This window comes from Gorilla gorilla, chromosome 6 (genome assembly GCF_029281585.2).
Source record: "Gorilla gorilla gorilla isolate KB3781 chromosome 6, NHGRI_mGorGor1-v2.1_pri, whole genome shotgun sequence".
NCBI lineage: Eukaryota > Metazoa > Chordata > Mammalia > Primates > Hominidae > Gorilla > Gorilla gorilla.
Genome location: NC_073230.2, coordinates 149,698,474 through 149,711,049, shown reverse-complemented (window position 1 = coordinate 149,711,049; position 12,576 = coordinate 149,698,474). Strand labels below are relative to the sequence as shown.

At 44.6% G+C, this 12,576-nt stretch overlaps 1 protein-coding gene across 4 annotated transcripts in view; it reads left to right on the top strand.

Moving 5' to 3' along the window:
• DENND2A (DENN domain containing 2A) overlaps positions 1 to 12,576 on the top strand; it is a 121,961-nt gene that overhangs the window by 41,673 nt on the left and 67,712 nt on the right. For all 4 annotated transcript variants that reach the window (XM_031013516.3, XM_055393225.2, XM_055393222.2 and 1 more), the window contains one exon: positions 11,202 to 11,329. In XM_031013516.3, coding sequence (XP_030869376.2) covers positions 11,202 to 11,329 — 128 coding nt within the window. The remainder of the gene's footprint in view (positions 1 to 11,201; positions 11,330 to 12,576) is intronic.

Sequence of the window (12,576 nt, the reverse complement as noted above, 5' to 3'; positions counted from 1 at the left end):
ACATCATGTCATATGCAAAAAAATAATAATAATCATTTTGTCTCTCTCCTTTTTAGTAATTATAAACCTCTTGTTTGTTTATTTACTTATTATTCACCTTTTCCAAAAATGTCTTGAGTGTTTCTGCCTGTATTTTTCTGAATGTTCTAAATATTAGTATCAAATTTCACATACATAAAATATGTGGGGGTTTTTGTAATTAATATATAATTATTTGACATGCTATGTATTTGCTACATTTATTTCTAAGTCTTTTCTCTTTTTAATGCAATGGTTAATGTCTTTTTTCTCATATGGTCTTTGTATTTAAGAACTCTTATTTTGTGTGTGTTTGTGTGTATATATATGTGTATTTTTTAAGACATCTTAAATTTCTTATTATTTCTAATAGTCTGTTAGTTGATTCTCTTGGACTTTCTATGAATATAACCATATTGTCTACAAAGAATCATCATTTTACCTTTTTCTTTTTAATTTATACCTAATTCTCTTACCAAATTGCACTGGCTGAGACTTCCGAACAGTGTTAAATCATAGTGCTGAAAGCAGTGTGCAGTCTTACTTCGCCCCTAACTTTAATGGTAACACATCTAGAGTTTCACTCACAGGCACTCTTATTTGAGATATGTTTTTATGTTATCAAGTTAGTGTCCATTTATATTTATTTTTTCACTTAGAGTTTTAAAAATTAGGACTAGAGATTAGATTTTTGTTAAAGTACTTTTCAGAAACTCCTGATGATCATATGATTCTTCTGCTCTGATCCATTCATATTGAATTTATATTTTAATATTAACCCATCCTTAAATGTGGGGGATGAATTCCCATTTGGGCCTGGTTTATTATTCTTTTAATGTACTACTGAATTTTATTTGCTAATATTTTAAGATTTTTGTATCAGTAAATAAATTAGACTGGTCTAGACTTGGGTTTTATTGCACTATCTTTTTTTTGCAGAATACATACAGGATGATTGCACTATCTTTACTAGGTTTGAGTTTCAGTGTTACTTGAGGTCTGGAGAACTTAGATGCTTCCTTCTTTATGTTCTGAGAAAATCTGAATCCATCTCCAATAATAAATCCTTTCTCCAGCCAGTGCCAAAGCCCGGGTCCCCGAGCACTCCCATGACTTCCCTGCCCCTGCCTAGTGCTTCCCACAGCAGCCCTTCCACGCCCCTTCTGGCTCTTCCTCCAAGGAGGCCCCACACCCCCAGGGACAGGTTGGTTCTGGGAAACTGGAATCCTTCATCTGTGTCATCACTGGGCAGGCGAGTCAACCTGGGGAACAGTTATTCCCATTATCTTTTCTCTCTTAACTACCATCTGCGCTTTTCAGTCTTCCAGCGTTTTCTTTATAACCAGCTAAAGTTACTTATTTAAGTCCAAAGATGAAATTTTTCTTGGCCAGTTTGAATATGGTTGCATCAGCTGTGTTTTAACAATTTTGGCTTTGGGTTTTTCATTTTGTTTAAAATAGTACAATGGAGGTGATTAGGGCAAGAAGTCCACTTTCTACTCTTAAAAAAATAAAGTATGCTCTTTATTGTGGTCCTATCTCTTAAAAACAAAAAGGACTGTACCACGAATTTGGCAGACGCACCACCCTCTTTGAGGGAGGAAAGCCAAACCAAGGTTGAAGAAAGAAATGATTAAGGATTTAGAGGTTATGAGGGTTTCGAATTTCATGGCCAGGCTGTGTGTGCCTTAGAGAATGTATTCAGCTTATTTTCATAGGCCAATTATTTCACCTCCTTAAGAGCAAAACCAGTGGATTCAGATCCTCGGTTTAAGAAAGCGTATTTTTCTTTTTCTCTTCCTGTTTCTCTCTCTTCTTTTTTCTTTTCTCCTCTTCTCTTTCCTTCCTTTTCCCTCCTTTTCTCTCTCCCTCTCTATTTGCTGTCTTCTCTTTTCTTTCTTCATTTCTTTAAAGCCCCAGGAAAAATGCAAGGACTTAGGCCTTCAGTCCTAAAATGGAAAATGAGAAACCCTCAAATGTCAGGAAATTCCAAAGATAAGGTTCCTACAGCAACATTAACTTGGTTATATGTGTTTTATGGCATACACTTAATAGCTCTGGCAAGAATGCCTTAAGGCCGACATTTAACAAGAAAAGTTACTACTCTTTAAGTGTGAGCACCATCCTGAATTCACATGTATCTACATACTCAAAATGTCTTAACTGGAATTCAGATGTTTAAATTTTAGTTTAACCTGGTCATGTGACAGCTTGTAGATCTGTATGAAACCAAATAACTGCATTGACCAAAATTTCAACTTTTCAGCTGATTATTTTGGCATCATATAGATTTGGCCTTTCCTTGGAGCTTTAGTGTAAGACTTTCAGAACTTCTTGAGGACATGAAACCTCAGTCATTATATGGCTGCCAGATCACACTGTGCTGTTATTGATTCCATAATTTCCATCTTCTATGGGACTGATACGGATCCCCACAGCTCTCTGGCTGGGCAGCAACCCTTGGCTCTCACAGGTTTAACAGTTAAAATTAACTTACCAGCCAAGCTGTGGTCCATCTCAGTCAGCAAGGCATCCCTGAGACAACTCGGAATTACCACGTCTAAAAACTGAATGTTTCAAGTCTTCAAAGGAGCGCAGTTTGATTAAGTTGATGTTTAGAGCAAAAGCTACTCTGGAAGCTTCTGAGAAACTTCATTTAGTAAAGCCATGTATTTCAATAGAAGCTGCATTGGAAAACAGAGAGACAGTGCTTGCTCTTCCAAGGTTGCTCTTGTCCATTACAAGAGTGATTTTCATGTCATTTCTCATTGAAAGGTGGAAATTGTTGGATATTAGCCACAATGAGGGACAGAAATAGTTTTTCCTTCTGACATTTAGGGTTTAGATCCAGGATAGAGAAAAGCAGAAACCCTGTGAGTGGTCCTAGTACACGGTGGAGGAGTTACCCGATAACAGAATGCAAGCTGAGAGCTGACGGAAGTCTCCTCCTGCCTAGCCGCCTGCCCTGAGCACCTGGTGGTAGGAAAGCCCTTCCTGAGTATGGCGAGCCATGGGGAAGAGCTGCCCGTGGCCACTCAGGAGAGACAGGCAGAAAGACTCTGGCAGCTGGAGGAGGAGGATGGAAGTCAGCGCGTGGCATCCTTGATTTCTAACCCAGCTGGATGATGTTTTAAATGGTCGCTAGGTGCCAGGCTAGCCAAGCTTTTTTTTTTTTTTAAACAGGGTCTTGCTCTGTCTCCCAGGCCAGAGTGCAGTGGTGCAATCTCAACTCACTGCAACCTCCGCCTCCTGGGCCAAGCGATTCTCCTGCCTCTGCCTCCGGAGTAGTTGTGACCACGGGCACATGCCACCACACCCAGCTAATTTTTGTATTTTTTTGTAGAGGCAGGGTTTTGCTATGTTGCTCAGGCTGGTCTTGAACTCCTGGACTCAAGCCATCTGTCTGCCTCAGCGTACCAAAGTGCTAGGATTATAGGCGTGAGCCACCACACCTGGCCTGTAGCCAAGCTTTTTTAGTCCATAGATGAAAATAATCCTGGGGGAAATGGATTCAAAACAATTTACTAAAAATTAACTCAATAATACAGCTGCTTTTTTTTTTAATCTTGAAGTAGGGATAAATTATGAACAGTAAATGTAGCACTTAAAACCAGCTTTTAAAATATTCATTCATGGGGCCAGGCATGGTGGCTCACGCCTGTAATCCCAGGACTTTGGGAGGCCGAGATGGGCAGATCACTTGAGGTCAGGAGTTTGAGACCAGCCTGGCTAACATGGGGAAACTCTGTCTCTACTAAAAACACAAAAATTAGCCAGGCATGGTGGCACACACCTGCAATTCCAGCTACTTGGGAGGCTGAGGCAGGAGAATCACATGAATCCAGGAAGTGGAGGTTGCAATGAGCCGAAATCCTGCCACTGCATTCTAGCCTGGGCACAGAGCAAGACTCCATCTCAAAAAACAAAATGGCCCGGCAAGGTGGCTCACGCCTGTAATCCCAGCACTTTGGGAGGCTGAGGCAGGCGGATGACAAAGTCAAGAGATCGAGACCTTCCTGGCCAACATGGTGCAACCCCATCTCTACTAAAAATACAAAATTTAGCTGGGCATGGTGGCATGCACTTGTAGTCCCAGCTACTTGAGAGGCTGAGGCAGGAGAATCACTTGAACCGGAAAGCAGAGGTTGCAGTGAGCTGAGATGCGCCATTGCACTCCAGCCTGGCGACAGAGCGAAAATAAATAAATAATAAAATAAAATACTCATTCACTTATTCAACCAACAAATATTTACCATGCACCTATCGAGTGTTAGACATAGGAATGTAATAATGAGCGAGATAGACGGAGACTCTGTCCTCACGGGATTTGCAGACCAGTAATAGTTGGAAGAACACAGCTGGTGTCGTGATCATAACTCCTGTCAGTGCTGTGAGGAATCCAGGTGCCATGGGAACATTCAGCAGGGATGTGTAGCCTATCAGGGAAACAGATGGGATCAAGAGGAAGTGACGCTCGGGCCAGCGGGAGGGTGGGGAGTGGACGTTCAGTTTGAGTGAACTAATAGGTGAAAGCCCTGAGACAGGAAAGACTGCATCATGTCAGAGGAACTGCAAGGCAGGAGTGTGGCCCGAGGGCCAGGAAGGGTCTGGGGTGAGGCCTGAAGGTCTTCTGGACCTGTACACAAGGTGTGGATTTCGGCCTATTACCTAAGGGCAATGGAAAAAAGGAACATTTTTAAGAAGGGGAGAGAGATGATCAGATTTGCATGTTTAAGGCCGGGCACGGTGGCTCACGCTTATAATCCCAACATTTTGGGAGTCTGAAGGGGGTGGATCACCTGTGGCCAGGAGTTCGAGACCAGCCTGGCCTACATGGTGAAACCTCATTTCGGGTAAATAGACAAAAAATTAGTCAGGCATGGATGGTGGGTGCCTGTAATCCCAGCTACTCGGGAGGCTGAGGCAGGAGAATCGCCTGAACCCAGGAGGCAGAGGTTGCAGTAAGCCTAGATCACAGCATTGAACCCCAGCCTGGGCAACAAGAGTGAAACTCCATCTCAGAAAAAAGAAAAAAAAAAAAAAGATTTGCATGTTTAAGAGACCATCCTGTCAGCAGCCTGGAGACTGGGTGGGCACCAATGGGCAGGTGCGGCGAGGCGATGGGGAGAAACAGTGAGGTCTTGTAGTTACCCTGTGGTGTAGCTGCCTCGGGGACTGAGAGAAGTGGGTGGGTTCAAGAGATGCTTTGGAGGTAAAACTTGGGTTAACTAGTTAGACGTAGGCAGTAAGTGGGAGGGAGGCTAGGAGTCTGATTTCCAGGTTTAAGACCTAAACCTTTGGATGGCAACACTGGGCAAGGAGTTGGTTCTCATCAGAGAGGCAATAGGATTACGAGTTCAGCTTTGAGATTCTTCCGCATTGTCCAAATGGGAGGAGCTCTAAGTTAGCATTTCATTTACAAAAATATGGAGAAGTCATGAAGAACATTCAAAATACGACTCAGAATCACAGTGTTTGGCATTGGTTGTTGAAATTTGGCTATTACATAGGTTATAACGCCCTTCAGCAAACTTCTTTGGAACAACCAGCTCATTCGAGCATCTCTGAAACTCAGAAGTACCAAATATCAAACGATCATTTGAGGACCTGGGAAGTAAAGTGAGGCTGAGTGGAGGTTACACCTCTTCCCCAGGCTGTGGGCTCCCCAAAGGCAGAGACCTCTCGCCTTTGTATCACCCACTTTGAGCACAATGTGACTCTCATGTTTACTTATTAAACTTGCAGGCGGGATGTGGAATGAATGTTGAAAATGCTTAGATTAGAGAGAAGCCTGTTTGGATGTGGTTATCGTTCATTAACCTTTCACAGTTTCCTTTCTCTCAAAGTTAATGTGTAAACGAAGGTACTAAAACTTTCAAGTTAAAAAAATATTTGTAGAGAACAGAATTAGGTTAGCGGTTGAAGGATTGGTGTGATCACATTTCTCCTCTTCAGGGAGCCTAATCACCTACCTGAACCTCAGAAGGGGAGGACTGATGTCCCTGACATTTATGTAGGCTGTAGAAATAATACTAGGTGGTCCGGGCATGGTGGCTCACACCTGTAATCCCAGCACTTTGGGGGGCTGAGGTGGGTGGGTCGCTTGCGCCCAGGAGTTCAAGACCAGCCTGGCCAACATGGTGAAACCCCCCTATCTCTACAAAAAATACAAAAATTAGCCAGGCATGGTGGCAGGTGCCTGTAATCCCAGCTACACAGGAGGCTGAGGCAGGAGAATTCCTTGAACCCTCGAGGCGGAGGTTGCAGTGAGCTGAGATCGCCCCACTGCCTTCCGGCCTGGGCGACAGAGCCAGACTCTGTCTCAAAAAAAGAAAAAAAAAAAAAAAGGGCAGGGCACGGATCACCTGAGGTCAGGAGTTCAAGACCAGCTTGCCCAACATGGCAAAACCCTGTCTCTACTAAAAACGAAAAATTAGCTGGGCGTGGTGGCTCTCACCTGTAATCCCAGCACTTTGGGAGGCTGAGGTGGGCAGATCACAACGTCAGGAGATAGAAACCATCCTGGCTAACACGGTGAAACCCGGTCTCTACTAAAAATAAAATTTAAAAAAATAGCTGGGCGTGGTGGCAGGCGCCTGTAGTCCCAGCTACTAGAGAGACTGAGGCAGGAGAATGGTGTGAACCGAGGAGGTGGAGCTTTCAGTGAGCCAAGATCGCACCACTGCACTCCAGTCTGGGCGACAGAGCGAGACTCCGTCTCAAAAAATAAAAATAAAAATTAGCCAGACGTGGTGGCAGGCGCCTGTAATCTCAGCTACTCGGGAGGCTGAGGCAGGAGAATTGCTTGAACCCAGGGGGCAGAGGCTGCAACAAGCCGAGATTGCACCTGGGTGACAAAAGCCTGGGCGTCAAGAGTGAAACTCGGCCAAAAAAAAAAAAAAAAAAAAAAGAAGAAAAGAAGGGGAGGGGAGCGGAGAGGAGGAAGAGGGGAGGGGAGAGGAGGAAGAGGGGAGGGGGAGGGGAGGGGAGTAGGGAGCGGGGAGGGGAGGGGAGGGAAGGGAAGGGAGGAGAAAGAGAGAGGAAGAAAAAGACAGAAAGAAAGAAGGAAGGAAGGAAAGGGAAGGGAAGGAAGGAAAGAAGGAAGGGGAGGGAGGGAGGGAAAGAAAGAGAAGGAAAAGAAAGAAAGAGAAAAGAAAAAGAAAGAAAGGAAGGAAGGAAGGAAAGAAAAGGAGGGAGGGAGGGAAAGAGAAAGAAAGAGAAAGAGAAAGAAAAGAGAAAGGAAAGAAAGAAAGAAAGAAGGAAGGAAGGAAGGAAAGAAAAAGAAAGAAAGAAGGAAAGAAAGAAAAGAAAGGGAGGGAAAATAAAGAACCGCTAGGAAGAGCTAACTTTCTAAATGCTTTGGCATGTGTTACCAACACATGACAATGATAGATCAAATGTTATAATTGGAATCCTATTTTCCTACTAGTTCTAGAAACTGGGCATGTAAAGATTTCTGGCTTCTCCTTGATCTTGTATGGACTGTACCTCATGTTAATTTGTTTGCCTTTCAGACTTCCTGCATAGGAATTAGTCACCTGAAAACTAACACTTTAATACAGGAAATAGAGCTGCTATTTGAGAAACCTTTTGATGAATCGTTTTGCAAATTAGTTTTGCAACGTGAATAACCATCTCTTATTTTGAAACAGGGTCTCACTCTGTCTCAAAATGAGTGAGAGTGCAGTAGCTGGAATGCAGTGGCTTGATCTTGGCTCACTGCATCCTCCGACTCCCTGGCTCAAGGGATCCTCCCACCTCAGCCTCCCAAGTAACTGGGGCTGTAGGTGTGCCCCACCACACCCAGCTAATTTTTGTATCTTTTATAGAGACAGGGTCTTGCTCTGTTGCCCAGCTGGTCTGAAACTCCTGAGCTCAAGCAGTCCACCTGCTTCGGCCTCCCAAAGTGCTAGGATTATAGGTGTGAGCTACCGCGCCCACCCCCATCTTCATTTTTTTAAAGGGAGTTTTTAATTGTTTTCAAATTGGACTTTTCTAATGCTGTTTAGACTAGTGACCTTTTATGTGTCAGAAATCAAATGCAAAGCATGGCTGACCTTTTTTTAATTATTATTATTATTCCCCAGAAACAAGATCTCACCCTCTCACCCAGGCTGGAGTGCAAGTGGCATGATCTCAGCTCACTGCAACCTGTGCCTCCTAGGCTCAAGGGATCCTCCCACTTCAGCCTTCCAAGCAGTTGGGACTTCAGGCACATGCCACCATGCCCAGCTAATTTTTGTAATTGTTAGTTTTTGTAGAGATGGGATCTTACTTTGTTGCCCAGGCTGGCCTTGAACTCCTGGCCTCAAGCAATCCTCCTGCCTCAGCCTCCCAAAGTGCTGGGATTACAGGCATGAGCCACTGTGTCTGGCCTGAACTCTTATATTAGCATCTTGTTCTTGGAAATATAGAAGGATTATACAAAACATTCAAACTATGTCTTGAAATCCCAGGTGTCTGACAGTAACCACTGGGATAAAAGCTAATCCCATCCCAACAAACCCCAACACATAATCTGGATTCCCGCTTGCATTACATGTGCTTTATTTTTACGTATGTATGTATTTTTTGAGACAGAGTCTCTGTCGCCCAGGCTAGAGTGCAGTGGCGCAATCTCAGCTCACTGCAACCTCCACCTCCCTGGTTCAAGCGATTCTCCTGCCTCAGCCTCCCGAGTAGCTGAGATTACAGGTGCACACCACCATGCCCAGCTAATTTTTGTATTTTTAGTAGAGACAAGGTTTCACCATGTTGGTCAGGCTGTTCACGAACTCCCAACCTCAAGTGATCCGCCCGCCTCGGCCTCCCAAAGTGCTGGAATTACAGACATGAGCCACCGCGCCCGGCCTGCATTACATGTGCTTTAAATAAGCGAGCCATCCGCTGAGATTGGGAGAGCCTTTAACCATACAAATATCTTTTGTTGTTAGGGCGCTTATTATGAAAACATTTTAAAGATTCAGATATTATTTCATAGGTACTTTATCATTTTGAAATTTGACCTATACAAATATTGTTTCCAATGAGATTTTAAAAAATAAAAACAGAACTATAATCCCAGACAACAGGGAGGCTGAGACAGGAGGATCGCTTGAGCCCAGAAGTTTGAGACCAGCCTGGGCAGCAAAGCAAGACCTCCATTTCTACAAAAAATTAAAACTTAGCCAGCCATGGTGGCATGCAACTGCAGTCTCAGCTAGTCTGGAGGCTGAGGGACAAGGATTGCCTGAGCCCAGGAATTTGAGGTGCAGTGAGCTGTGGTGGCACCACTGCACTCCAGCCTGGGCAACAGAGGGAGAACCCATTTCTAAAAATAAATAGAGCTCTCGCCATGGCAAAGCAAGGCACAGCTACAGCCCCTTTCTCTCTCTCAGAGAAAAGGCCAAACTCAGCCAGGGTCATGCTCTGATTCTAGGCAGTCAAGGCTTTACCTGTAGGTGGTGGTTACTACCCTGGCCCTGAGAGTGGGAGAAACTGCCTGGCTTCCAGTGAAATGACCCCTTCCTGTCCCCCTTTTCCCTGTAAGGGTTCATAGCATCTCCTCATAGCATAGATTACTTACTACTTGAGGGAAACAGAGGGTCTGCCTGGGTATCGCACAGTACTGTGTAATGCAGCAATGTAATTATCACTGTGTAATGCAGTTTTGTATGGAAAATTAGTTCAGGTTCCCAACAGCAAACTGTTGAAATTCAGCCTGTTTTACTTTGGAGCCTGTGAATGCAGCTTCCCTCCTGACATGCCTCACTTAAATAAATGCTCTCCATAATGCCTTGTGTCATTAAAAGCATCAGTCTCCAACCAGACTTCCTGGAGTCAGACCCTAATTCCACCACCTTTTCCCAATATACCTGGAGCAATTTATCTAACCACTCTATGCCTCTGTCTTCTGATAAATAAAATGTGTATAAGAGGCCGGGCACAGTGGCTCACGCCTGTAATGTTAGCACTTTGGGAGGCTGAGGCAGGCAGATCACCTGAGGTCAGGAGTTCGAGACCAGCCTGGCCAACGTGGTGAAACCTTGTCTCTACTAAAAATACAAAAATTAGCCAGACATGGTGATACATGCATGTAATCCCAGCTCCTCGGGAGGCTGAAGCAGGAGAATCGCTTGAACCCAGGAGGCAGAGGTTGCAGTGATCCAAGATCATGCCACTCCACTCCAGCTCTCAAAAAAAAAAAAAAAAAAAAAGCCGAAAAAAGTGGATAAGAATAGTAATTTTGGGTTGGGCACGGTGGCTCCCACCTGTAATCCCAGCACTTTGGGAGGCCCAGGCAGGAGGATCACTTGAGGTCAGGAGTTTGAAACCAACCTGGGCAACATGACAAAACCCCGTTCTACAAAAAGGTACAAAAATTAGCAGGGCGTGTTGCTGTGTATCTATAGTATACACAGTCAGGGACTGTCTATACTGTAATAAGACAGTCAGGGACTATCTGTACTATAATAAGGACTGTTCCATATCCTTAGTCACAAGCCTTTTAAACTTGGATGAACTACATAAATGGGCTGAAACTTCGTGTCCTGATTTGTAAAATAGTATAGACAGTCCCTGTCTATACTAGTGAGCCACTGCTCCCGGCCCCCTTTTTTATTTTCTATGTCTATGTTTGTTTACAAAGTTGGGATTTTATTTTTTTACATATACTTTATTATTTTCACTTAGCATAATAGCATGAACATTCTTGCACATAAAAGCCACATCTCTTATTCATGGATTTTCACACCTTTTACAATAAAAGAAGTTGATTTCAGGCCGGGCACAGTGTATAATCCCAGCACTTTTGGAGGCCAAGACAGGCAGATCACCTGAGGTCAGGAGTTCGAGACCAGCCTGGCCAACACAGTGAAACTTTGTCTCTACTAAAAATACAAAAACTAGCCAGGCATGGTGGTGCATGCCTATAGTCCCAGCTTCTCCGGAGACTGAGGCAGAAGAATTGCTTGAACCCAGGAAGCGCAGGTTGCAGTGAGCCAAGATGGCGCCGCTGCCCTCCAGCCTGGGCGACGGAGCAAGACTCTGTCTCAAAAAATGAAATAAAATAAAAGAAGTTGATTTCGGTAACAATTTTTCTAAGAAAAAGAAAATTTGGCCGAGGGGATATATTAATATATTCTCTGAAACAGCCTAATTTGATTCAAATTCTTTGTTTTTTCCTCCCATCTGGCACATTCCAGAAAGTCCTATGAGTTTGAAGATTTACTGCAGTCTTCCTCTGAGAGCAGCAGGGTGGACTGGTACGCGCAGACTAAGCTGGGGCTGACACGCACTTTATCGGAGGAGAACGTCTATGAAGACATTCTAGGTAAGAAGCCACAGCGTCTGTGTGCGGATCTGAGTCTGTCTGGGAGAAAGGGGAGGGAGAATGGGGCTGGCTGCTGGAAACACACGTGCACACACATGTACACACACACACACTTGAAGACACCTGTGCACTCGGATGAAAGAGCAGGCAGGTGGGGTGGGAGAGTGAGCCTTGTGGATATATGAGAGACCCTAGGGCTGGAGGGGGAAGACTAGCTGGTAATGAGTGGCCAAGGAGGCAGTGTGGCAGCGTGGCATAGCGAGAAGCGTGGGGCCTGGAGTCTGAAGATCCAGAACCACATCTTGGTTCTGCTGCCTGTTGGCCGCAGGACATTAAGCCAGTGACTTCACATCTCTGAACTGAGTTCTCCCATCTGCATAATGAGGATGAAGCTAGCTCCCTTGCAAGGTTAAGGACTGGAGAGAATGTTGTGTCAACTACCTCACATATGACAGATGCTCAGTCAACTGCAGGGATTACTGAATGAAGAAAACACTACACAACAGAGCCTCCTTCAGAAACTGTCAGAGTGTGGCACTAACAGGGCATCAGAACACAGACTAAATGTGATTTAAAAAGTAACTTTGGCTCTAAAGCGTCCTCTGAGATTTCAGAGTGGGTCTCAGATTCAGTTTGGTGAGTTCAGTCATCTTCGGGGAAGTTGATGGTTTTAGTGAAGGGCGAGCTCCAACTGCTTATGGTGCGGGTGAAAGGTGGGGGAAGAAACAAGCTGATAAAAGGGAGAAACCCATATGTGTGTGCTGGTGAGGGGCAGGTAGGGTGGATATATGCAGACATGCTGGCATGTAATCATCAATACTAGAAAAAACTTACAGAAGGAGGAAATAGAAAATTTGAGGAAGGCAGATGCTTAGCTAAGCAATTGGAATTGCATCTGTGTCCAGGCTGCTGGAGATGGGCTCCTGCCAAAGCAGCGGGATTCCCAGATCTAAAATGGGAGCGAGATCTGGACTTCTCCTAGCAGTGACTGCCCAAGAGGATGCTTTCAGTTACAAGGAACAGAAAACCCAACTAAACTAGCTTTTCCTTCCTCCATTTCTTTTCTTTCTTTCTTTTTTATTTTTATTTTTTTTTGAGACAGGAATCTCACTCTGTTACCCAGGAGTGCAACGGCACAGTCTCAACTCACTGCAGCCTCCGCCTCCCAGGTTCATGTGATTCTCCTGCCTCAGCCTCCCAAGTAGCTGGGATTATAGGCGCCCACCACCACACTCGGTTAATTTGTG